Source organism: Mauremys reevesii, linkage group 2 (genome assembly GCF_016161935.1).
Source record: "Mauremys reevesii isolate NIE-2019 linkage group 2, ASM1616193v1, whole genome shotgun sequence".
Classification (NCBI taxonomy): Eukaryota; Metazoa; Chordata; order Testudines; family Geoemydidae; genus Mauremys; species Mauremys reevesii.
The window spans coordinates 214,699,875-214,726,882 of record NC_052624.1 but is presented as its reverse complement, the minus strand read 5'-3'; the positions used below and the strand labels follow the sequence as shown (position 1 = coordinate 214,726,882).

Here is a 27,008-nt window from a genome sequence, read left to right as displayed (position 1 = left end):
TCCCTAGATTGTCTGCAATGAAGCACATTGGGGACATACTCTACTTAGAGTGGCGAGTCATCCTCCCCATTTTAATTATAGTACAACTTCTTTGTACCTGAAAAATGCACTGAGGCTGACCATCCCCAAAAGTCAAGACAGAGCATGACCCTTGGGCCAAAACTCAGTTCTAGACAACCATATTACTAATACTGCAAAGGGCATCCATACTGGAGGCCATGCCAGTTCCTCTCCTCCTCCCTGCCCATTCCCTTCCACAGAAGTTTGTGTTTTTCTTGAAGAAGGAAATATATGTCTAAAGTGTCCCTGGCTGAAGGGAAAACTCCACCACTTTGAGGGGGCTTATTTCCCTGCTGGGAGGGCCCATTTTCAATAGTGTGCTAGCTCTGATGGGCCATGCAGGATTTAGAGGCCCAGAAGTATAATGCACGGCTGATGCCCCTTTTGCAACTTGGGAAGGTAAAAAGGCATTTTCCAGCTTTCCTTTCTAGTCTTAGAAATACATTTGTATACTGCTGTCTACATTTTTGAAATGGGATCCTTCAGGAAAATGCTTTCTTTCTTTTAGTGTATTTTACAAGGGATTTTTTTCTTTTCTAGTGAAAAGGAACAAGTACTGTTAAGAAGATCCTTCCGAAGTCCTACAGTCAGAGGGGCTGCGTTGTCAAATGGCTTCATCTGATAGAATGACTAATGAAAGGAACAAAGCTAAAGGAACTAGAAAAACCAGCTCTGTACCATAAGCCAGGATAGGAGGCTATACACGGTACAGTGTTGGCGTAGCTATTTACCACTGGGGATTAATTATTTTGTTGCCTTCTGTATATCCACCTTTTCTATATTCAATATGTTTTCAGCGGAGCAAACTATAAACAAACCAGAAACTGAGCATGTCATGAAAACCTTTGTTGTAATGATCTTTGTATGGCTGCTCCAGAACCTGATCGACCAGCATTGCTGGATCTCTTCTCACTAACTAGCAAGGTAGTACTGCACCACAGTGGGCTTTGTTTGCATATTCAAGTGAATTTCAATTATTTGTCAGTAATACTTAGTCTACTATACTGCTTTCAAGTGTTGTCCAATTCATTTAGTGGTAGTATGACAACAAAGATATGGTGTTAATACAGGAACAGTATCATGTGGGTACATTATTGATCCTGAAAACCTATGTATTAGAGTGGCGAAAGCTAAGAGAGAAAATTGATGGGAAACAAAGCTTTTGTAGGAGGAAATATTCAAGTTCTGTAGTATTTTATTAACATGATGAATCTCTCTTTCCTATGTGACACTACTTGACTGGCCCCTGTCCATTTCCTTTGACTTTCAAGTGGAGCACCTTACCTTCAGTAGTTTCATGAGGCCTTCCAACTGTACCATCAGCTCTCTTCGACTTTCCTGAAGAGCAGACATCCTCTGTTCGAGCTCATCCTTCCGCTGTCTGAAAAATAAGTTAGGATCAGAGCTAATACTTCATAGAGTCAGCTTTACAATTTCTGAACTGCATCATTTTTTCAGGTCAACTGTGGAGAGTATATTAGGCTATTGGAAAGTGAACACATTCTCTGAATTCAATATAATGCCCAGAAATCAGGGGAGATTGAGAAACTAGGAAGTTCCTTGAAGTTAAGTGTACAAAGGGCTCAGTATGCTGGCTGGGGTAAAATAAGTACTGACACTCTCTCCCCAAACACCAAATGAAGAAGAATTTTTCGGATTCACACAAGTAAGCTTACATTTGGAAGAATGTTAGGAGATGACTTCAGGACACGAGAGTCTGGCAGGATTATTGACAAGTAGAGATGGAAAAGCCCAAGAGAATTCAGAAATTCAGCCAGAACAGCAGAGAGATGTGGCTATTCAGAGGCTGGAGTCCAAGCTATTACATGTTTTCAGTTTTAACTCTTTTGAAAATAGCTTTTGATGCTGCAAGCCAAATTCTATGCTCATTTATGACCGTGTAAATCCTGAGTAATTCCATGCATGTTGGTGAGGTTACTCCAGCCGTCAGCCCATGTAACATGGAACAGATTTTGATTCTGTACAAGTACAACCTATGGTAATCTAAGCAGGAGAATTTGGTATAATTCTGCCTTCAACTATACAAGTCCAACTCTCACTGATGGCTGTGGGAGTTACACCCATATAACAGAGGGTTGAATCAGGCCTATGGGATATACATAATCAGATTTTGGGGAGGTCACTATCATATTTAACCTGTAGCTGCTGCTCCCTGCAAATTACAATATTATTGATAATATTTTTAAAAGTCATGTTTTAGATTAGGTGATATTTTATACATTCTTTCTACTATATTTTTATATCATATCTATATATATAAAACATAATGAAAGATGGTATTTGATGCATCCTGTAATGCCTGTAAATTGGTGTTTTTGTCCTACTTCTCCAAAATTGAGGGAGGTAGAAGTCAGCTTTTAATAGCCAGTAAATATATTTCCTGGCTATTAAAAGCCAGACTGTGAGCCCTTTAACCACAATGAAGGAGTTACTCACACAAACAGCACCATTGACTTCTATGGGACTACTCACATGAGTTATTGCTCACCAATATGAGTAGATTTGGCCCTAACATACCAAGGCTTTGTTTATTCTTCTAGAAGATTCATATATTTTCTACTTGAAATTTCCTGTGCTTGGATTTTCCCCTGAGTATCTAATGGTTGGAAAAGCTGTGAATTGTGGAAAGGAAAGTGGGTTTAAGAAATTACAAACAAAAACAAGAGAAGTTATCCACCTAATTCAAACTGGCATATCCTAGAAAAGGTCTCAGTGTTTACTCATGTTGTCTTTTAGATTCATTGCATAGGGAGAGAAGCATTATGTTTTGTATGCTATCACTTGACATACCACTTTTCAAGCTCATTTCATCAACTGCACTCTGGAGCTGTGCTTAGAAATGAAGTTAATTCTATATCCTGTCATGAGAAGGTGGATTATATGCAAGTCCCATATTGAGGCATCTGAATAAATGAAACAGTGCCAACTCTAATTGGGCATGTGTTGTGGGTATAGGGAAAAGAGAACTTCCATTCTTAGTGAACTGATCTATATTTTCTGCTATCTGTGCTATTTTGCAGACTGTAAGGGCTACATTTTCATAATTCATTGCTTCAGGACCACCTGCATTGCAATTAACTGTGTTTGTATGCATATTTTATGGGGACACCTCAGGATATATGTCTACACTAAACTTTTTATACCTAGAGTTAGTTGATTGCCAGTTATCTTGTTACTTTTGTGTAGGCTAATGCAATTACTCCCCACATGGTACTGCCAGTTAATAAGATGAGGAGTGTCCATGCTGGCATTTACCAAAAGTGTTAAGTATTTCAAGTAACTGGCAATCAATTAACTCCAGATAAAAGAAATCTAGTGCAGACATATCCTTAGTTTTGAAACTTTATCCTCACAATTTAATAATAGACAGAAATAAATGATCAAGGGTCAAATTCTGCTCTCATTTATACCAGAAGAAATTGGGAATTTCTCAAAACCAGAAAAGACTCTGAAGCTAAATATTCTGGAGAATAGTTTCTTGAAAAATTGAGAGTCATGTAAAATTTAGCTGTGGGTAAACAGACAGGTGGCCAGAGATGTGTCTTAAGTGTGGAGATCAAATGCAAAAAGTATAAACATAAGGCAGAAAATCACTGCAAGGGATGTTAGATGTGTTCTACAGATCTGCAAAACTCCAACATTTCTTGATGTTATAAGACCCAGATTGTCCTACACTATAATTGCTCCAAGTTCCAAAGTCAGTGGGCTACATCCTTAGCTGGAGTAAATCACTGTGGCTCCACTGACTACCTTGCAGTTTTGCTGATTTATACTAGCTAAAGATCTTGTTTAATGTTCAGGAATTTGGGATTTTGCCAAAATTGCACAAACAGTTAAAGGAAACCCTTTTTACTCTTAACTGATGAGCATTAATCTGGACACATGCAAAGCAGTACTGACACACAGATTTAAAGTTATCTGATTACTCTGACACAATATATGAAAACAGGGAAGATATCTCAGTTGACAGAACCCAGTATTGGTGCCTTTAGGCCACCCAGTGTCAGGAAATTTAAACTAGGCTATTATGTTTTTAATTTGTGCTGAAAAATTCAATAGAATTAATCTGCTAGTTCTACATTAATCACTGGATTTAAAAAAAAATTAAAATGAACTTGACTTGTCAACTGAATAGGAAATTAATATCCAGCAATATTTACTAATAATGTAAACATGTTTACAATAGATTTTAGGCATGATGCATAGGAGCTACATGAATAGTCTATTTTGTGATATGTGTATTTTGATGACATTCAATTCTTATTTCTGAAGCTCGTGCTGAATGTCACTTGCCCAGCAGCAGAAAGTAATTCTCTATGCTACTACACTAGGGGTATGTCTACACTACGGGATTATTCCGATTTTACATAAACTGGTTTTGTAAAACAGATTGTATAAAGTCGAGTGCACGCAGCCACACTAAGCACATTAATTCGGCGGTGTGCGTCCATGTACCTAGGCTAGCGTCCATTTCCGGAGCGTTGCACTGTGGGTAGCTATCCCGTAGCTATCCCATAGTTCCTGCAGTCTCCCCTGCCCATTGGAATTCTGGGTTGAGATCCCAATGCAAAAACAGTGTCGCGAGTGATTCTGGGTAAATGTCGTCACTCAATCCTTCCTCCGGGAAAGCAACAGCAGACAATCATTTCGCCCCCTTTTTCCCTGGATTGCCCTGGCAGACGCCATAGCATGGTAATCATGGAGCCCGTTTTGCCTTTTGTCACTGTCACCGTATGTGTACTGGATGCTGCTGACAGACGCGGTACTGCACTGCTACACAGCAGCATTCATTTGCAAGATAGCAGAGACGGTTACCAGTCATATTGCACCATCTGCCATTGTAAATTGGTGATGAGATGACGGTTATCAGTCATTCTGTACCATCTGCTGCTATCATGGGTGCTCCTGGCTGGCCTCGCTGAGGTCGGCCGGGGGCGCATAGGCAAAAATGGGAATGACTCCCCGGGTCATTCCCTTCCTATGTTTTGTCTAAAAATAGAGTCAGTCCAGCCTAGAATATGGGGCAAGTGTACTAGGGAACTAGAGAGCACAGCCGCTCCGTGTCAGAGCCCCAGAGATCCCGCAGAAATGATGAGCTGCATGCCATTCTAGGGGGTGCCCCTGCAACAACCCCACCCATTGCTTCCCTCCTCCCCCAACCCTCCTGGGCTACCGTTGCAGTGTCCCCTCATTTGTGTGATGAAGTAATAAAGAATGCAGGAATAAAAAACACTGACTTTTAGTGAGATAAAATGAGCGGGAGGCAGCCTCCCGCTGCTATGACAGTCCAGGAAGTACAGAATCTTTTCTTTAGACATGAAAGGGCGGGGGGGCTGATGGAGCTCAGCCTCCAGTTGCTACGATGAGGACCGTTACCAATCCTTTTGTACCATCTGCCGGGAATGACCGGGAGTCATTCCTATTTTTACCCAGGCGCCCCTGGCCGACCTCACCGAGGCCAGCCAGGAGCACTCACGGGCTGATGATGACGATGGATAGCAGTCATATTGTACCGTCTGCCACCGGGAAGGGGATGCTGGTGTTCAGCGCTGCAGCACCCCGTCTACCAGCAGCATGCAGTAGACATAGGGTGACATTGAAAAAAGGCGAGAAACGATTTTTTTCCCTTTTCTTTCGGGGGGGAGGGTGTAAATTGACGACATACACCCTGAAACACCCGGGAAAATGTTTTTGACCCTTCAAGCATTTGGAGCCCAGCCAAGAATGCAAATGCTTTTTGGAGACTGCGGGGACTGTGGGATAGCTGGAGTCCTCAGTACCCCCTCCCTCCCTCCATGAGCGTCCATTTGATTCTTTGGCTTTCCGTTACGCTTCTCACGCAGCACTGTGCTGAGTCCCTGCTGTGGCCTCTGTCTATCATAGCCTGGAGATTTTTTCAAATGCTTTGTCATTTTGTCTTCTGTAACGGAGCTCTGATACAACAGATTTGTCTCCCCATACAGCGATCAGATCCAGTATCTCCCGTACGGTCCATGCTGGAGCTCTTTTTGGATTTGGTACTGCATCGCCACCCGTGCTGATCACAGCTCCACGCTGGGCAAACAGGAAATGAAATTCAAAAGTTCGCGGGGCATTTCCTGTCTACCTGGCCAGTGCATCCGAGTTCAGATTGCTTTCCAGAGTGGTCACAATGGTGCACTGTGGGATACTGCCCGGAGGCCAATACCGTCGATTTGCGGCCACACTAACCCTAATCCGACATGGCAATACCGATTTCAGTGCTACTCCTCTCATCGGGGAGGAGTACAGAAACCGGTTTAAAGAGCCCTTTATATTGATATAAAGGGCCTCATTGTGTGGACGGGTGCAGGGTTAAATCGGTTTAACGCTGCTAAATTCAGTTTAAACGCGTAGTGTAGACCAGGCCTAGGTATCTAGAGTCATTAAAGAGGCAAATCAGTCGTAAGAAGAAAGCATTTCTGTTTCCAACTAGTTTATCTTAAGATCATATTGCAAATGTAATTATTAGCAAAACAAAGATTTATTTTTAGGGTAAAAGAGGCTAAAAATTAAAATCATACAGCATTTGTAAACAAAGATTTTTCTGCACAGTTTCATCCTAAGATTTCCTTCAGATATCAGGTGGCTGTCTAATGGTACCAGCAACAGGTTATTGCATGAAGGAAAGCTGCAAGGAAGTCCTCTCTTATCTTGTGGGCTCTAAAATCTACTCTATTGAAAAGTTAATATGAAAGTTTTAACTGGAGAGGTAGCACTTATACACACTCTAGTCTCTGTATACAGGAACTAGTTTTAAATTAAATTATTCTGATCTGATGTTCAGTCTGGCTCTCACACTGTGCTCTTCAGGATTGGTGTTTATACTGAAGCTGACCACTGTGACAATCTTGTCAACTGTCCTTGTAGCTGAAACAGCCAAGAGTTTCTCGGTTGTTGAAGCAAAAATGACCAATGGAACCTTGCAAAAGGGCCATTCCATTCCTAGCTCTCACGCTATAGGATGCTCCATGGCTCTAAGGGACTCTGAGGATCTGGCCCAAAAGGTGTTGTTTTTTTTTGGCAGAAGTATTTGTTCTGAAATAGCATCATTTTCCCCCCACATGATTACGATAAGGTGTTATTTATACATATTGGTGCAAGACATGGTTCTTGTTCCCAAAGTGCTTACAACCTAAATACCTGATCTGGCATCACTTACACACATACTCAATTTTAGGCACATGAGTAGTAAACAGGACACTCATATGTGGAAATTTTAAGCATATACTTCACTGTGTTCACAGTCAAGGCCTATACTGAATCTAAATTAAACAGAAACAAAATTACACTGTTCATTTAAAAAAACAAAACAAACAAACAAAAAAAAGAACGAGAATATTTTATGTATTTACCCTTATCTACACAAATCTGTTTCCAGGAATTCTTCATGGCATATACACCTACCTCAGGAGTCGGAGCTCTGCAAGGAGAGTGGGGTTCTGTTGTGCCTTCTCTGGTGTGGGCTGAGATGCCTGCTCATGTTCAAGCCGCAGCCTCTGGATCTCCTGTAAGATTTCTCTTGGGGGAGGATAGTAAGTAAAAGACTAAAGGTCAGTGCATTTCCATAGAACCAGCCAAGAACATCACTATTAGAATAAGGACTGTTTGTAGCTCTGAACCAATAAGGATACCATGACTAGGCTCACCAGAACATCTCAGCTTTAGTGAAACAGTCATCACTGGAACAGGTTTGCTGATGTTTGCTATAGTCATAGAAAGAGAGCATTTCTGCAAGACCTTCATAAAACAGACCATAAAACTAGAGCCTGAATTTCAGATGCTCTCTGTGGAAAGCAGGGACATAGATCCTGTTTGGTTCAACTAACAAATTCCTCACCCTCATTCTCTCATGTTAATATTCTATGCTCCACATGAAATCAATAGAAACTAGAATAATATCTGTCCTGTCTTCTACATCAATCAGGCACACACCGTTTGCACTTTTAAAAATGCTTTTAATTTAACTATGGATCTGAGAGACAGCAGCTCTTCAGGGGAAAGTACATTTAATAGGATTTACTAGAATGGAATCGATGTAGAAGAGTGCTAACAGAGCTGCAGAGGGGTGAAGCTTATTGATGTTAGTGACAGACTCTTTCTTCATTACATTTGGTGGGCATCAGATACAATATTCAGAAAGCAGACTTGAGCTATGAAAGATAAATTAACACTAGAGCTGGTGGAATTATACTACAGTGACAGAAGGTATCGCAGAAGTCTGTGGTAGAAAGGCATCTGGTTTTGGCCTGTCCTTATCTACCCAACAGTAAAAGCAGAGAACATAGAACAAAGCTCTGCATGACAACATAAGTTACTGTTCAGTGATTGTGGGTCTGACATATAGGGCCAGATACTCAGCTGGTGTAAATCAATGTAGCTCCACTAAAATCAATGAAACTAGGCTGACTTACTCCAATTGTGTATCTGGCCTCTAATTCCAAAGACTTCCCATTGCCTGTCCTCCAATTTCAGCTATGTCTGTATCAAAGCTTAATTTTCTGCTCATCTTTTTACAATCACTGCTTCTTTTATTTATCACACAGAGATTGTGTTTTGGAGATTTTTATTTTCTTCTCTATAAAGAGAAACAGGGCACCAAAGATTTTTTGGTTTTAGAATCAGAATGGGATTTTTATTTTTAACCCTCTGCAAGGGTAACTGCAAACAGTAAAAATATTCACAAAACTACCCCGCAGCATGTAACCATGTACTTTTCAAAACACAGGCTGATTCTGTAATGCCTTAAGAGTGGCTCACCACAATTTTGCCACAAGTATATTGGTACTGGCTATCTAGGCAACCAGTCTCCCATCCTGATAAATAGATAGATCTAGATCTAGAGAGAGCACATAGACAAAAACAAGTGAGAAGAAATGTTAAAAACAAACAGACGTACATTGTGTGTGGTACTAAACAAAGGCAGGCATTTTCTGGAGCCTCTTACCGGTTCTTGTTTTCAAGCTCTGCAATCAGTTGTCTTTGTTGCTTATTTGCGTCAATGGTGAAAGAGATATCTGAGGCACCTCTCTGCTGACCCTGCTGCTGCTGCTGCTGCGAGAGAGAGAGAGAGTTTGGCTGCATTATGAAAAATGTCCATGCACTCATCTGCACCTAAAAGTGTGTCCAACAACGGTTGTTCAATGAAATCTGCTTGCCAATAGCATCGTGTTAGTCTTGTCAGCCCAGATCCTCAAAGGTATTATTTGGAGCCTAAATGCCATTGAGGACCTGGGCCCTCTACACTACAATAAATAAATAAATGAATAAATAAATGAAATAAAATTAAACAAGTATCCATATTATGTCACGTTCCACCAATGGTGCAACAGCACAATTTAGTAACAACAGTGTAATCACTAAGCTAGACTATGCTTGAATGTTTACCACCATGTCATTCCAACTTGCTCCAAGGAGCTTTCCAGGAAACACTGATAAAAATGCCTGACCCCATCTGCAGCAGTGGCTTCACACTGATGAAGCTGCACTGTTACTGGCAGTTGCTATATTACAGCTCCTAATTATTATGCTGTAGACAAGGCTATTGAGACTTGCAACATGAGAAAAAAGAAATTTCCACTCAAACAAAAACCAAGACAAAAATTCATCCCACTTCACCTCCCAAATAAAGGAAAAGACATTTGCTTTCTACTTGTCCCAAGAACCTTTAATTCCTTGAAAGCACAGCAGATTTCTCTATGTTAAATCCTCATTCATCATCCACTTTTCATTCAGGCTGCAGTTCAGTGCGTGGTTCATGTGACTGAATCTCTGATACACCTTCTACTGACACTTTCAGAAGAGCTGTTCCATAGCATTTAATGTACAGCAGAACCATTTTCCAATTAGGAGATTTCAAACCCACCTCACTACAGATTTGTTGGAGTACTCCCTTTGTTTGCCAGCAATAACCAAAAGTCACTGTGTTTATTAAAAATATTTTCTACGGTGATGCAGTGCAGGGATTAATACAATCATTGGAAGTATCCTAATTAAGAAAGACATCCAAGTAATTGTTTTGTCCTCCATGGTGTACAGATAAAGATTTAAAAATTGATCATCTGAGTTAGTGCCCTCAGCTACTGCAAAGGGGACTGTCTCTCACTTTAAGAATGATCTGAAGTGTAACCTTAACACATGGGGCCTAATTTTGAGCATCTCTTCTACAGTGCTTGGCAGATTTAGCCCTCAAAAAGGAAATATATTCCTCTTCTTGCTAGACTCCATTCCACATAACACCTAGGGAAAACACATTTCTGATTTTAGTTAGTTACTTAATTTTAAAACTTTAGTTTTAGTTACCTGGATATTTTCCCACTAATATTCTATCCATCAAGGAAAACCGCAGCACATCCAAAAAGGAGACCTAACAAATGCACTGATATACTGTACAGCTGAGACAGAAATAACTGAGCCCTTTAGTCCTGCATGTCCAGCCTTAGCAATGTCTCTCATAGCTTTCTTATCTTCCATTTGGGTGCTAAAGTGAGCTTCAGAATTTGTAGTTGCCATATTTGTTCTGAGAGCTCCTGTTCACAGAAGGCCTTTCTTTGCTTTCTCCTTTGTAGTGTATATTTAAAAGACATAGCAAAATGTGGTATATTGGTGGGGAGGGGAAAGTTTAGCATATCCATCCAAACCACATCTGTTTCTTGTGTGTGTATACTCTGGCTCTGTAGGGATTCATAGCACTAAGATGCCATGATGATAGGTGCTGTATAGAAAACTCAGACAGATACAGATGACATTTCTGTCTTCCAGAAGGGTTTTCCATCCACACACGTAATTAGCAGGGCATTTTGGTTACCTAAAGAATTACCATCCTTAAGCAATAAGATGAACCAGCTACAGATGAGAGGTTGCCTTAAATTTGAGTGGAGCTGCATTCTGAATCCGACAGTGACTGATTGTCAGGCAACGGATAGTGAGATGATCAGACTGTGTGCATTCCTTCCTGCTGCCCCCACTCCTTCAATGTTGTGAAGTTTTATACGACAGATGGCAAAAAACCATGGTCCAAATTCATTGCCACAGCAGCTCAACTGCCTTCACCTGATCTGAATTTGGCCCACAGTTTTAACATGAACAACCTTGCCTTATTTGGCTCCTTCAGCTGACCCCACAGTATATATCTCAAGAGTGAAAACGTGCTTCCTGACATTCTGTACAGAGCTACTTTTCATTTAACTTTCATTTATGCTTCTTTGCTCTATCAAATGCGCTGAGATGGAAAAAAGTAACTGGGTTGACCTTATTTATGCCATTTAAGATTTTATACACTTCAATTAGATTCCTGCTTCAATGTCTTTTAATTCTGAATATAGTAAGTTTTTAGCCTGTCATCCCTTTCTATCCTGTGATTCACAGAGTAGTAAAATCATTGCTCTGAAATGAAAATGAGAGCCAAGGCTAATGCAATGGGTCATTATAGTCATCCTGTCCAAGATCACTAATTAAAATACTCAGCACTTAAGGCTCTGGTGTTTGAGCTAAGGAATGAAATAGATTCACCACCTCAGTTTTCACCTTTAAAGTAAATCGCTAACCTATAACCAATGTTAATCTAGGCAATATTTTCCAATCCAGTTTGAGTTCAGGGGGTCCCAAATTGTCTTCCTGGTTTTGGATTTGGAGATGGTAGAATAATGGTGGGTGAGGGCAGTCAGTTAGTTTCCTTAGTTTGAATTTTTTAAACATCACTAGGTTAAATATATACTCTACATTGTTAACGTAGCTGCAAGAAAGCATTCTTGTTCTTTATTACATAACAATATCCTCCAATAAAATAATCTGTGAACCATCAACGTTGTCAGATATAAATTTTCTGATTGTGACAAGCCCTTGCTCTTCAGAAACAAGAGCAAAAGGAAACTTTTACATTCCCCCAATTAAAACCACTTACTGATGCAGTAGTCTCTGCTGCCAGTCTTGCTGCATACCTGGCGATCAGTCTGTGCTCTTCATCTAGACGGCCTGCACTGTCAAGCATGCTGCTCAGAGTTGGGGTGGGGGGAAAAGGAGAGAGGCATCAAGGTTTAGAAAACACAGTACAGTCACTTTATCATAGTGTCCATCATTTTTCATTCCAGAATTTACAAGAAAAATACCCAGAACTATGTTCAAACATGGGTTTGACTTCTAACAAATGCTGCCCTTAATTAATAACCTACCCTGCTTTGCACACAGGTACTGACAGGAGGTGAGAAGGCTCAGTTCACCCTGGGTTATGCTGGCTGCTGCATGCTGGCTGCTGCATGCATAACCCAGGTGTCTCCTGGCAGAAAGTCTGGGTGAACTGAGCCATGATAGCATAAAGGACTCATCCGACTCCGTTGAGGGGGAGGGCAGATATGCAGCTGGCCAGCATATAAGCTTCCTCCCTAAGGTGGAACCTCCGAAATGTTTCTACATTCCAAAGGGGTGAATCCCTCCTAGGGTCCAGTAGCCCCTGGTGATGCAGGAGGGTGAAATCTGCAGAGCCCAGTCAAGTCTAGGGTCACTGAACAGTGTGTGATTTTTATATATTAACTTTGTTGAATCATCTAGAAACATAGCAGGTTTTAGCCTCCTCTCTCAGTTTCTGACACTTAGAGGTAAATTTTCAGATCATCATGCAGGGACAAGCCATTGCCCCACAACTTCTATTGATTTTAAAATTAATAAAATCCTGCTACCTCTTACAACTATATTAGCCACTACATTTTCAAAGAGAGTTTACTTTGGTCCCTCATTCAGAATATTAACAAAGATTTTTTATTAGGAAAAAAATATTTAAAAAATTACTGCTTATATGCTAGAATCACTTTAAAATATCTCAACTGTTTACATTTCTTATTCTAGGAATATCAAAGGCAAATCAGATCATTCACCTTATAGGCTAGTCACTTGACAAACGTTATTTTAAATGGAGGCCATGTTTTAATCAAACGATTGCAAAATTAAAAAACTGAAAACCTGTGCATTTTCTAAATAGTTACAACTTTAAAAAGAGTCAAGCAGACCAAAACCAGCTAAAAGGAAGAACGATGAAAATAATGACTTGATCCTAAATAACCTCTTCAGAAGCCAAGTTTCAGCTCAAAGAGTACTGCTTTTAATTATATACAAGAGAAAAGAAATAGTAACTCATAACAAAAGGTGTTATATAGGAGTGTTCTACTTTGGGATGCATTAGAAATTGGAGAGATTCCTACAGCTATATCTCCCACAGTAACTCAAGGAACCACAAGGTGCATCTTTTGGTTGGGGGTCTAATGCTTGAAGGATTCCACTGGAAGTTAGAAGCTACGCTTGAAGGATGGGTAGTGGCTTGGATTCACTGGTTGGCAGCCTGGAGCCAGAAGCCATATAGAATTGTTCTGACTTGTTGAGGTAATAGTAAGAGAGAAAAGGAAACTTTGTCTTATCCTCAGAATACCAGTGAGACTAACAGAGTGAAGGCTAGAAATTCACCAAAGTGACGAAGAGTTAACCAGAGATGCGAGCTGCGTGAACTAAGCCTTGGTGGCTGACTATTTATTCCACTTCTGATAGTACTTGGAGTAGAAAAGAACTAGTGGTCATTTTAGTTTATTAAAAATGATGTTTAATTTATTTCACTGTATATACAAGAGATTTATTTCTGCTCTCACTTACACCACTGATTGTAATGTACTCTTGGTTTACCCTCGTGTGAAGGAAGAACCAAGCTCAAAGTGATTTTCCCTTTATGATTGTGCAATTGAATAAATTCCCAGTTTATAATCAGCTACATTTCTTCTACATATTTCATCTACAGTACTACTATATTACCCAAGCGATAAACAATGATCCCCACTCCGGGGGAATAACTCTCAGCCACATGAAATTACACAAACCATGTAATAAGGATTAATTTAGTGACAACGTAGTTAATTTTCAGTGTTTTTCAATAAGACATCACATTATAACAATTGACAAAAGTGGATATTCCAGCATCAATTGTCATTTGTGTAGCAATTTACAACCATATTATAAACCCTGAAAAATCACAGATAATGATGTGGATTGACAGAGTAGCGTAAATCTGGAGTGTAGTTAAAAGGATTAATTGAAATAATTTTACAAATGAATAAAGTTACTTCAACTTTCTGGTTCTTACAGTTATCTCACTTCATATTAAATGCCTTGGGGCATGCACTTACACATAGATGCATATAGTACGGTACATATTGTAGCAGTGTGTGAACTGTGGGCTAGTAATGCTTCAAGTTATTTGCACAAATGTTCTGGAATTTCAGAAGAAATATAATGACCAAGATACATTATATTCTGAAATGTGTCTGTTGTACGTGATCATTCACCATTGTGTATGAACAATATGTTTAATCTGGAAATTCCAAGATTTTAAGTTGCAGAGTTATGATGTGCCATAATTCATACGGTTATACTTTTCCCCCACAACTTCATGAATAAAGGTGGAGTGTGATATTAAAGCATATTTACAAATTATGTGTAGAATTTGGGATATTCACAAGAGTGAATGAGGTATCCCTTTGAGAAATCTCATGATTTCAATATTTCTGATGTAAGGTGTTTATATGAACGGCTGATGAGCCTCAAATATTTAGAATGTTAAACAGTCATTCCAACACTTAATTTCTTTATTTAAAGACTTTGTAATAACTTTCAGGCTATTGGGATTACATCACTCTTATTGTCATACGGAGCGAAGTGCCAATACTGTTGCTGGTACAATGGCACTGCATAAAACCCATATATCTTGGTAACAGAATTCATGAGACCATTTCTGGCTAATATACTGATTCTGAAACCTAATGGATGGACTTGCACCCTCAGTTTTGCTAAAGTAGGAAGTTGGGGTGGGGAAAATTAGACTATCAGGCATTTTACCTGAACTCTCAAATTGCAGCGTTTCTCCCCTTTTCAAAGAGAACTTTTGTATGAATATTACTGGCAAACGCTGATTTTGTTTTCACATTTTTTTTTGCTCGTCTTAGGAGGGTGACTTGACAAAAGGCTGTTTATTGTGTTAACCTATTCTTTACTTCTGTGACTTGTCCCAAGAACAAAATTATATGGAAAATCAATTAAAAACTGTACTGTCAAAGAGCTCACAGAACAACCAGAGTTGGTGGTTTGAAGTCCATGCTGTTGATAACAGTTAACTTACCATCTCATCTTCCTACTCCCTAAGTTTTTGTTGGCTTCTCATTTCTGCGAGAAGACTGCTACATTCTTGCAAATGTCCTCATCCTCACAGGAACCTGCACATCTAGGGTCAGCATTAGGGGGTAGCAAGCAGGGCAATTGCCAGGATTGGCCTTTGGCTTCAAGCCCACACGGTAGGGCTCAGGCTTTGGCTTCAGAAACATTGCAGAAATCCAATGTGTGAGCAGGTAGGGGAGGCAGGCTGGGAGCTCACTCTTTAGTTTCTGCCCTGGGCCCCAGCAAGTCTAACGCTGGCCCTGTGCATGGCGCTTTCAAAAGATGAGCCTGGGAACTTAAATTTGTAACTTTGCTAAACACTAAAAATCATGGACTGAATGGAGACACTGGATTTATGGCTTATTACAACCATCTGTAACCCACTACCAACTTCCCGCCCCCCCCCACCCCCCGCAGATGCTTTTCCTCCCTCACTTCCTTTCCTCCCTATGACTAGAGGGGTGTCAACAGGCCACGTCACCTTGAATGGTCCCTTGAAATGTGTGTTAACTACTTATACTAAACAATTTGCTCCATCCTGCATTTAGCTGTGATGCTCTTGAGTTATTTTCCCCGGCCTGAAGAAGAGCTCTGTGTATGATTAAAAGCTTCTCTCTCACCAACAGAAGTTCATCCAAGAAAAGCTATTACCTCACCCACCTGGTCTCTCTAACAACTTGGGATCGACTTGGCTACAACACGACATGTAACATTCACAGAAACTATTTCCTATATTTACAGGTACGTTGCCATGAATCACTACCAGGAAGACAGAATTGTTCTGCCTCAACAAGCCCATATTAATGTTTACAAATCCATTAAAACATGCTGTTGTTTCTCTTTCCTTGGGCAGGCTGCTGCAGGTGGAGCAGGCTCTTTTTGACACCACATTAGCTAGGGGTTCCACAAGACTAAGGCTCCTAGCTTTTGCTGCAGGTCTTTTTTGGGAAGACTCGGAATTCAGCTAACTGTTAATAATCTAAAGGAGTCTAGTATCAGAGGGGTAGCCATGTTAGTCTGTATCCACAAAAACAACAAGGAGTCCGGTGGCACCTTAAAGACTAACAGATTTATTTGGGCATAAGCTTTCGTGGGTAAAAAACCCACTTCTTCAGATGCATGGAGTGAAAATTAGAGATACAGGCAAAAAAAATTATATATATATATATATATATAGGTAAAAATATATATTTTACTCACAAAAGCTTATGCCCAAATAAATCTGTTAGTCTTTAAGGTGTCACCGGACTCCTCGTTGTTTTTGTGGATAAAGGAGTCTACTTTGTTCTGGTCTTATCAAAAGAAGAGAGCATGACCATGGTGTATTAAGGTGGATACCTCACCTCCACGATCATCTCCTATTCCTTTCACTTGAGTTGGACACTATTCTTTGGCATCAGGAAATAGCTCAAATTAACGATATTTTTCATAAGGTTTCTTTTCTACTGAAGCAATGTCTCTTAAGACAGTGAAAAAAATGGGGTCATTCTGATTTAATCTCTTCAGCCTAAATACGGGAAACTGAAGTATTTGCTGCACCATGAACATTGTGGGACTTCCTGTTGTAAGTTTGATCAGAATTGTGCAATAGCTTAAACTGAATGAGCATCAGCTTGCCCCACAAAGCCCAACAAAGTCATTAGCCAGTAAGTAATATGGGCTTCTTGTTGTTGTTATTGGTTACAAATGCCTCCAGAATATGAAATCCCATAGTCTTGCCATAGGGGTATCAAATAAGGGCTTCATGATATATTTCTACAGAACCTAAGCCTTCATTTAAATAATATAAAGGGTAAGTTTCTAGCCAATCACATCTGTAGGGATATTCTTCCAAATGTGAATGAACTGAATATCTAATTCTGGACACCAAATGCATATTCTAAGCAGTATAAGGCACTGTAAACTCGGAGTTGTCTTCTGACTTTTTTTTTCAAGGTATGTAATATTTTTTAAATTTTAAATCACCAAGATTTTATTATCTGAATGCTGGTGAAAGTACTGTGCACACTTAGTATCTTAATGTGGAATATATTTAACCCTCAAGTCTTTAACAGCACAGAAATATGAATCAATGTCGTTCAATACATTACATCCAGGTATCTTTAGGAACCACTAGAAACCATTTTCTATCAACTGAAGTTCTCGTCCTATTTACACTTTAAATTTTTGCCTACATTACTAAAATGTGATGTGTCTAACTTAAATGAACAAAACCCAGAAATTTCAGAAGTAAAGGAGCATTTATAAATAGCTTAGTGAGTTAGGAACAAAGATTTTATGAAATCTAAAATGAATCAAACATTTTCAAGAAATAAATGTTTTACATATTTTTAAACTGTATTGCATTTTAAAATCGCAGGGACCAGACATATTGACAGTGGATGCTTTGGACAACTTAGTTTATAATAAACAGATTGTTTCCTTGTTTATATAGTCCTCTGAAGTATTGAGGATCACCACACTAAACAAGCCTGTGAGAAACAGAAAGTGACTGGGGGGGGGGGAGGGGCGGGGGCTGTACTTTCAGTGTCCAAATGATAGAAAATGAAATGTAAGAAGTAAACATATGCAGTGAAAAGTAATTTTAAAAATCAAATTTATTTCCAATGCACATAAGAAGTATTTTGAAAAAAATATATTGGGGTTGATCCTTAGCTGATATAGATCAATATGTTCCACTTACTTCTCCAGAACATTGATTTACATCCACTGAGGATCTGGGCCTTTTGAGTTTTTTTGGATGGTCCCACTTTAAGGCTATCAATGAATTCTTATTTTACTTTCTTGTGACTATTATGTCACAGGGGGAAGGGGTCAGTTATTTGTTACCAAATGTGCTGCAATACCTAGGCACAATGACTTAAGTTCCAGGTGAAGTTCCAGCCCTAATCATTGTTTTGTTGCTGCTATGGGTTTGTGTTAGACTGCCAGTAATATTTGAATATATGTAAGAGCCACAACACTATTTGAAACTATGTGACATATGGCAGGTGAGCTACCAAAACACAAGTAATAGTAATTATATCTGTTTTGAAAGCAGACCTCACTTAGCACTTCATGATAATAAACTTCAGTTAGTTATCAGGTAGTATAGTGCTCATCTGAGGATACGCCAGTGTTTATAGCAGTGAAATCCTACAGAAACACCAGGTGGCTTCTGAATGTTTGCTTTCTTATCTTTCCCTAGGTGTAACTATTCTTTTTCTCTCTATTCTTCAATTGGTAGCAGAGAAAAATGTAAAAAAAAACAACTACTGGCGGGCATTCTTCGCTGCATGGCTAAGACTACTGTCTCTTGAAGCTAATTTTCTGTGTCAAAGTCAAGTTGGCAGCTCATATAAATGATTGAAGCTTTTTTTAATCAAGGATGCTAGGACTGCGACCTTTAAATGTCAGTAATCAGATGTTTTGTACTATAGTCTGCTTCAATTATTTGCACAATCAGGGACTTTGTCATTCATTCCCCAGCTACTCTTCAGAAACACGAAAGGGATGTGCTATGGAACAATTTATATCTTGTTTTTGCTGCACATGTGGAGACCAGGGCTGGCTCTAGGCACCTGCAAACCAAGCACGTGCATGGGGCGGCATATTTTCTGGGGCGGCATTCTGGCCATCTTTTCTTTTGCTTCCGGCAAAAGCCTAGAGCCAGCCCTGGCAGTAGCAGGGCGTCGTACGCGGGGGAGCAGGTGCAGTGCCCGCACCTAGTGGCTGGGCTGGGCAGACTCCGAGTGGGGGCCACTCGGGCTGGGGGCCACTCCGTTGGGCACACAGAGCCGCCTGCAGGTGCTGCAGGGCGGCCGCCCCCCAGCGCCGCAGCCGCGCAAAGCGACCCGAGCCGCCCAGGCACTGTGGCAGGGCGGCCAGAAGCAGCAGCAGCGGGGTCATAGAGGGCGGAGCGCTGCTGTGCGGGGCCCACGTCCCGCTCTCTGGGGCCCCGCTCCCTCTGGGGCTACCTTGCCCCGGCTCCTCGGCCCCCTGCCAGGGCAGTCCCCCGGCTCTGCCCTCCTGGGTCCTGGCCGGCCCTGGAGGTGGAAGCCCTGGCTGGAGGGACCCTGGGCTGAGGTGTGGCCTGGGAGCCCCGCTGCTTACCCTGACTCCTGCTAGCGCCGGACCGGCTAGAGGCAAGAGGGGGAGTGGGTGGAGTCAGCACTGGTGGGGGGGAGCACAGCACTGGGGTGGCGGGGGTGTGTGTGAGGGGTAAGAGCCCAGGGCTGGGGTAGGGGGCAGCCAAAATTTTTTTTTGCTTGGGGCGGCAAAAAACCTTGAGCTGGCCCTGGTGGAGACCACCTTAACTGTATTTATGTGAACTTGCCACTATAATAGGAAGAAATTTTACTGATATCTGGTACAATTAGGAGGATAAAGGACAAATGCCAGCAGGAAACACTGACAGAGTGCTCTGGCTGGTGTTCTCCTCTGAAGTAAAAATGCATCGTGAATGTGACACATTCAAGCTTCACTAGCCTAGGGAGGGAGAGTCACTCTGAACACACTTCCATCCAGCCCCCTTCCAGTCTTATTTGGCAGCTGCTAAGCAAACATTTTTTTCTAAATCTTGCTTGTTGAAATATGGAGACAGAAATGAAATTCCACAGGATAGTAGCATTTAAAAGGCTTGTTATCCAATCTTCTCACTCCAAACAAATTCAGTCTGCTGTTTAGTACAGCAGCAATGGAGAGTAGTAAATTCAAACTGGCCCCATAGTCCAGGCGGAAACTCTGGACTACACTAAGGGTTTGGGCAGATTCCTTCCTCCAATATACATTGATAGTTCCCACTGGCTTCAGTAGCAGTAACATACAAGTCTGAGAGCAGAATTAGACACTACCATTGTAGAGAGCCACTGCACTCACTCTCCAAAGGGAAGCTGCTCACTGTCTTTATAAAAAGGGTACTGACACAACATTTCCTAGTGCATTATCTGAAGTGACATGTTACAACAGCAGTAGGAAAATCTGGAAGTAAAAACATAACTGAAAAAGGTGGGCACAATTTCGTAAGAAACTCTATACAGATTATTTCTGACACGTTTTACAAAATGGAAGTTACTTACCTGTAACGGAAGGTTCTTCAAGATGTGTGGTCCTTATCTGTATTCCAACATGGCTACACATGTGCTGCATGTTTATGAGACTGGAAATTCTTTCACATAGCATCTATTATTCTGTACCTGCACCCTGGATCTCCTTGTGCTCAGTATCAAGGGTATAAGGGGAGATGTGGACCAACTGCCTCTTCAATTCCTTCTCTACCGTGAATCTAGTCATAATCCGAAGCAGAGGGGAGGAGTGCAAGTAGTGGAACAGAGATAGGGACCACATATCTCAAAGAACCTCCAGTTACAGGTAAGTAACCTCCATTTCTTCTTCAAGTGCTGGTCCTTATGTGTGTTCCGCACAAGCAGTAGTCAAATATTACCCTCTGAGGATGCAGGTGGCACAGTTATCTGTAGCATTGCAATTTTAATGGCAGCATTGGCAGAAGAAGCTTGGACCAAAGCATAATGTTTTGTGAAAGTGTGGGTGGAACTCCAGGTTGCTGCCTTACAAGTATCCAGCACTTCTCAAAGAGTTGCTATTGAGGTTGCCTGTGCTCTAGTGGAATGGGCCCTCAGCCCGTCCAGGGGAGGTAAATGTGCTGAGAGCAAGGGAAGATACAGCCAGAAATCCATGGCTCTGAGCAGATATTGTTTGTCCCTTACTTACTTTGTTATAGCAACAAATAGTCTAGGTGATTTTCTAAACAGGTTCATTCTTTTAATGTAGAATACCAGTGCTCATTTGTCATTGAGAAAGTTAAGTCTCTTTATCTCACTGGAGGCATAAGGCTTCAGGAAAAATAGCAGTAAGTGAATTGATTGGTTTATGTGGAACCTAGAAATTACATTCAGCAGGAACTTTGTAAGGAGGTGAAGGGACACCTTCTCTTTATAAAATGTGGTATATGGCAGATAGGCCACGAGGACTCTCAGTTCAACCACCCTCCTGGCCAATGTAATGGCATGTAGGGAGGCAACCTTTAAGGACAGGTGAGATATCAAGCATGTGGCCAGTGGTTCAAAAGGTGGCCCAGTAAGCGCTGAAAGTATGAGATTGAGGTCCCACTGTAGTCTGGCCCTTTAGGAATCTGTTACGGGGTGAATAAAAATAGAACAGCCATTTACCGGAGGGTGGAATGCCCTGATAGCTTGCTACAGTCCACTTAACAGCAAACATAAAGACCCGATGGTCTTGAGAGTGAGGAGGTGGTTTAAAAGAGCAGGAATACCTGCTGGCCCCAATAACTGATTCTAATGCACTAGGGAGAAAAATGCCTCCATTTGGCTATGTAAAATTTTCTGGTAGAATCTTTCCTGATGGAATTAAGAATAGTTTGAATAGCCTCTGAACACGAGTGTTCTAGCTCTGATGTCCATCCAAATACCAAGCCGTGAGGTGGAGAGAGTCCAGGTTGGGATAGCCGATACTGTCATTCTCCTGAATTAGCAGCTCCGGGAGGGGCTGAATGCTGAGTTGCTGGATTGACATTCGTAGAAGGTATGGAAACCAGAATTGTCTGGGACAATTGGGCGCAATGAGAATGACTTGTGCTTTGTCATGACGAAGCTTCTGTAGAACTTGGGGTAGTAGCGAGATTGGAGGAAAGGCATTCCTCTGGTGGCCTGTCTAGGGAAAGAGAAGGACAATGTCCCTGCAGTCTAGACTTTGTGCTGCTCTGGAATAATAGACACTGAGCTTCTTGTTTACTTGGGAGGCGAACAAGTCCCAAGATGGCACTCCCCACTAACTGAAAATAGTTGTTGTTCAGCACTGAATCGTGTAACTTCCATTCGTGATTGGTGGCAAAGTGTCTGCTAGGGTTATTCGCCAGTGAGTTCTGAGCACCGGAAAGGTAAGTCAAAGAAATTATGTGGTTACAGATGCACCAGATCTGCCTCTATGCACAGTGAGAAGGCTCATAGCTCTCCCTTTTTGTTTATATAGAAGATGGTCGTCATGTTTCCTGACATTATCCAGACATATCTAGATCATATGAGTGCTAGGAATGCACTGCATGCCTGTCTGATCGCTCTTAGTTCCTAAAGATTGATATGTATCCTGGCCTGTCGAGGTGACTATGTACCTTGAACCATGTGATTGCCCATGTGGGCTCCCCAGCCTATGAGGTACATATCCATGATTATGGTCACATTGGGTGTAGCAGGTAGGAAACGGACTCCAATGCACATGTGTTTTGGATGTTCACCAGATGAGAAAATCCCTGGCACTGTGGTGTTCATGCTGTGTCTGTCTGGTGTATTAAAAGCCTGGCTCAGGCCAGTATGACAAGGGAGATATAGTCTGGCAAATGGTATTATGTAAGTGCAGGAGGCTTTGTGGCCCAGCTGAGAAAGACTTGAACTGATATTTGGGGTTTGTGAGAGACTTGGTTTATCACAGTGTTCATGGCATGAAGTCTGTAGGTATGCTCCTGCTGCAGTCAAGTTCAGGGTTGGCCTTATAAAGTCTATGAGTAATGTGGGAGCCAGAGCAGACTTTTCCATGTTTAGGCAGATCCCCATAGATGCCAGGAGGCAAAGCAAGGACAACGTTGCTCTCTGGACATCCAGACAGAATCGAGCTGTTAGAAGCAAGTTTTATTCCTGAGGGAATTCTGTGCCAATCCCCCCCGCCCTCCAAAAATTTTTTGCATATAATATTTTAAAATTCTGCAAATTTTGTCAATAAATAAATGTGGAGGCTTCAGCATGGCAGTAGGGAGCACAGACCACTGGTTGCCCAAAGGTGGGAGATCAGCCTGCAACCCTCCCCCCCGCCAGGGACATAGACTTGGTGATGGGGCTGCACCCTACCCTGACACAGCGCAAGGGCCAGGCCTGCCTCAGAAACACCCTGAGGGCACTGCTCCTCCATGCCAGGTGCACCAAGGGGCGTGGGCAGGCAGGCTTAAAAAGCCCGCAGGATCCAAATGTGTGTGTGGGGATCTAGGTGTGGGCTGAGAAGGTTGTGTGTGGAGCAATCTGGGTGCAGGTGGCTCAGTGTGGGGGCAAGGGAATCTGGAGGCACAGGAGCTCATCCGGGGGGGGGGGGGGTTCCAGCCGCAGGGGAAATGGTGCTCAGTAGGTGGGCCTGGGTGCTGAGGGAGTGGGGCCGGGGATGCAGCTGGTCGGGGGTCTGGGTGCAGGGGGCTCACCCGCCGGGGTGGTGTGGGTGAAGGGTGGTGGGGTTCTGTGTGGGGGGGTCCAACTGCAGGAGGTGAGGCTCAGCGAGGTGGGGGTGCAGGGGATGGACTCAGTGGGGGGCGGTTTCTGGGTGCAGGGGATGATGTCTTGGTATGCGGGCTCCAGATGCACAGGGATTGGGTGGATGGGGGGAGCAGCTCCCTGTACAGTGACCCCTGCCCATGTGGCTGAGGAGCAATGGGGGTGGGGAGTGTGTGTATGGAGCTTCCTGCAGCCGGGGGCGGTTTCTAGGGGTGGTTCTGACCTGCCCACAGCCGCTCCTTTCAGAGGAAGAGCAAGTCCTGTCTGCCCCAGCCCAGCTAGGACTGGCAGATGAGCCTGGCGCAGAGTAGGAGCCACTGGCTGGGGCATCCCCAGCCCTGCCTTCCCCGTTGCACCTCTCCCTGCAGTGATTTATCTCTTTGCCAGCTTCTCCAGGTGCCCAAAATGATGCGTCCACATTGTTGGGGAGGAGCAAGTGCCTGCTTGAGTCTTCCCTTTGCTTCCCCTTCAGAAAGTCATTTTTCTGTGGGGAAGCAAAGAAATCGGCAGGTGACATGAATTCTGCACACACACAGTGGTAAAGTATGTGAGTAAAGTATGTGAAGACAGTGTAGCCATTTTGTCTAAGTGGTAGCAGCACAGATGAGAAGATCTTCATGAAGACCCTGATGCTGCTGCCAGCCAGGGGCGGCTCTACGAATTCCGCCGCCCCAAGCAGGGCGCCGGTCCCGCGCCTCCGCGGGACCTTCCGCAGACGTGCCGCTGGTCCCGCGCCTACGGTGGAGCTTCCGCAGGCATGCCTGCAGGGGGTCCACACGAGCCGCGGGACCAGCGCACCCGCCGCAGTCATGCCTGTGGGAGGTCCAGTGGTCCCGCGGCTCCGTTGGACCTCCCGCAGGCATGACTGCAGAAGGTCCGCCGGAGCCGCCTGCCGCCCTCCTGTTAAAATGCCGCCCCACGCGTGCGCTTGGCGCGCTGGGGTCTGGAGCCGGCCCTGCTGCCAGCCCAAACAGGGTACCCTGAACTGATAGTATTCTTGTCCCAGCAGAAATCTGCGGAACCGTCTGTGGGGTGGGTGAATGTCCACATGAACGTAAGCTTTTTTTGATGACAGGAGCTGTGAAACATGTCTTTTTCTAAGGAGGGAATTACTGATGCCAGTGTAACCATGCAGAATTTTAATTTGTGAATAAAAATATTTAGCTGACATAGGTTGAGAATGGGCCTTCATCTTCCCCTTTTTTGGGGGGGAACTATGATATACTTGAAGTAGAGCCCTTTCCCTTGATGCTCTTGGGTCCGAGGTGGGAAGGAACAACAAATAGTGCACTTGGTGGAGACATGTACCTCCCCCAGTCAGTAAAGTCAGTTTATAAAACCTGGGATTCTGGGCATAGTCCTGCTCTCAAAAGTGGGGACTGAGAAAATACTAAGCTACATTAACTAGGAAAAAACTATAGAAACCACGATAAAACCACTAACAAACTGCGTACAATTATATTTACAGAGACAAAGGCATTACAAGGGTAACTCCAGACACAGAGGATTAGGATTAAGGCCATAAAACGGTAAGAGGGAATTGGAGAGAGATGGTCTGCACCTCCTCTTATACCGCTGGCACTGAGCATGAGGAGATCCAGGGGGCAGGCGCAGACTGACACTACTTGCAAGAATTTCCAGTCTCAGGCATATGGTGCACATGCGCACACATATGTGGAATACAAATAGGGACCAGCACTCAAAGAAGAATCTATAATTATTTGCATATTAAACTCCTCCCCATCTTCCTGGTGTGGAGTTGCAGGGATGAAAGTTTCCTTGCCACCGCACAGCAGGCAGGCTTTTCTCCAACCTAGGCTGGTCTGCGTTGAGGCTACCATCCCAATCCTGATGGCAGCAGATATTTTTGGGAGGACATAGTGTTAAATATTTAGTCAGGCAGAAGAAAAGAGCTATATGCAACTTACCTGCTTCAAAATTGGCCATACTTTGCTCTGAGTTAGAGATAATGGCAAAAATATATAGACACAAGCTTAGACATGGCAGAAGACAGCCAGATTTAAGAAGAATGGCTTACTTATGTACAAACTGACAACTGAAACAATGCTCCTCCTCTGATGGGCTAATAAGCCATTTCCTATTTTTGACTGTACCACCACCGTTTCTCACTTACACAATAAACGGGAACTGCACATTATGTCCCACCACAAAAATTAATTCCTTGAAAGGAGAAAGCTTCTAAATCACTGGTGTGGATAGGTTTATGTACCATCAACAAGTACAGTACTGACTACTAAATAGTTTCACAAACCAGTATGCCTGGTAACTTTTAGCCAAGCTATTATTTACAGTACTTTGCTATTTAACATTCCTAGAAAGAATGTTAGCAATTCCATGACCCTCCAGCACAGGGAGGAGTCAAGTCTTGAAAGCACAAACATCCACTCTTTGGATTAATGTTTTAAAGTATCTGCTTCCGCTAAAGCAGTTAGAAAATACTAAGTGCATTGGGCTGTGATTTAATTTAAGCAGATCAATGTCCCTCTGCTAAAGAACCCCCAAAGGTGCCAAACCTGCACTAACCGTGAGGGGTTGCTCTGGAGCATGTTGACATACAACCCGATGAGTACATGTTCATCGGCCAGCCTGTCTGCAACATCGAGGCTGTACTGTAACCTGAAACAGGGTTGGGGGGAAAAAGGGTGTGATCCGGACAGACAGAGAGAAATAAACAGAAAAAGCAGGAGCAAGTAAGACTGTGAAATGGGGATTTAAGAATGAGCAATAAATGTTCTTAGAAAAAAACTAAAGTGTTGACATTTTTATTTACTCTAGTTGTTTAAAATGGTACAATTCAACTTGATTAGGCAACCGATCCTGCAAGATGGGGGGAACCTTCTAGAACATGCAGAACACCTTCAGCTCCTGTTGAAGTCAATGGGAGCTGAAGGAGCTTCAGCACCAGGCAGGATCATACCATGTGTTAGTCCTCTAAAGAAAATTACTTTAAAAATACTACAGATTATGAAGTTTGCCAATTTTAATATATTATAGGTAGTATATATGTAATATACATTATATGGATAATAAAAATAATTTATGTAGTATATATACACATTCACACGAATGATTAACAGATTGAAATCAAGAGTAGGTATGTTTGAAAGTATCTGATCAAGATAATAGGTATGTAAATATAAGCATTTAAACAAAGCCTACTTAGTTCAGTGGGTTAGTTAGGTTATAGAGATATTGTAATTTTCTTGTGAAAAAAAGTGTATAGATTTAAAAAAATGGGGGAAATACAGAAGAATTTTTTCGGTAGTTGGGTTAGTGCAAGCTACCAACATACTCTCTAACTTACCCTTTGCCTTTCAAGAAAGCTGGAGCAGCCCTAGCCAGCAATTTGTTCTGCTCTACTTCATTATTCTTGTAAGGAGAGCTAGTTAATAAGATAGGAAAACTATGAAGAGGGTAAACAATGATGACTGCAGT

The 27,008-nt window shown here is 42.3% G+C and overlaps 1 protein-coding gene across 44 annotated transcripts in view; it reads right to left on the bottom strand.

Moving 5' to 3' along the window:
- Nucleotides 1-27,008, bottom strand: part of DTNA (dystrobrevin alpha) — a 323,219-nt gene that overhangs the window by 27,095 nt on the left and 269,116 nt on the right. For 25 of the 44 annotated variants that reach the window (XR_005593707.1, XR_005593708.1, XM_039522836.1 and 22 more), the window contains 6 exons: nt 26,878-26,955; nt 26,097-26,189; nt 12,002-12,089; nt 9,047-9,156; nt 7,507-7,620; nt 1,345-1,441 (listed from right to left, as the gene is read on the bottom strand). Coding sequence is in view for 40 of the 44 variants with exons in the window: in XM_039522836.1 (XP_039378770.1) it covers nt 1,345-1,441; nt 7,507-7,620; nt 9,047-9,156; nt 12,002-12,089; nt 26,097-26,189; nt 26,878-26,955 (580 nt within the window). In the remaining 4 variants the exon portion in view is untranslated. Of the gene's footprint in view, nt 1-1,344; nt 1,442-7,506; nt 7,621-9,046; nt 9,157-12,001; nt 12,090-26,096; nt 26,190-26,242; nt 26,503-26,877; nt 26,956-27,008 lie in introns of those variants that run through there. The other 19 variants (XM_039522824.1, XM_039522839.1, XM_039522852.1 and 16 more) reach the window with 12 other exon arrangements.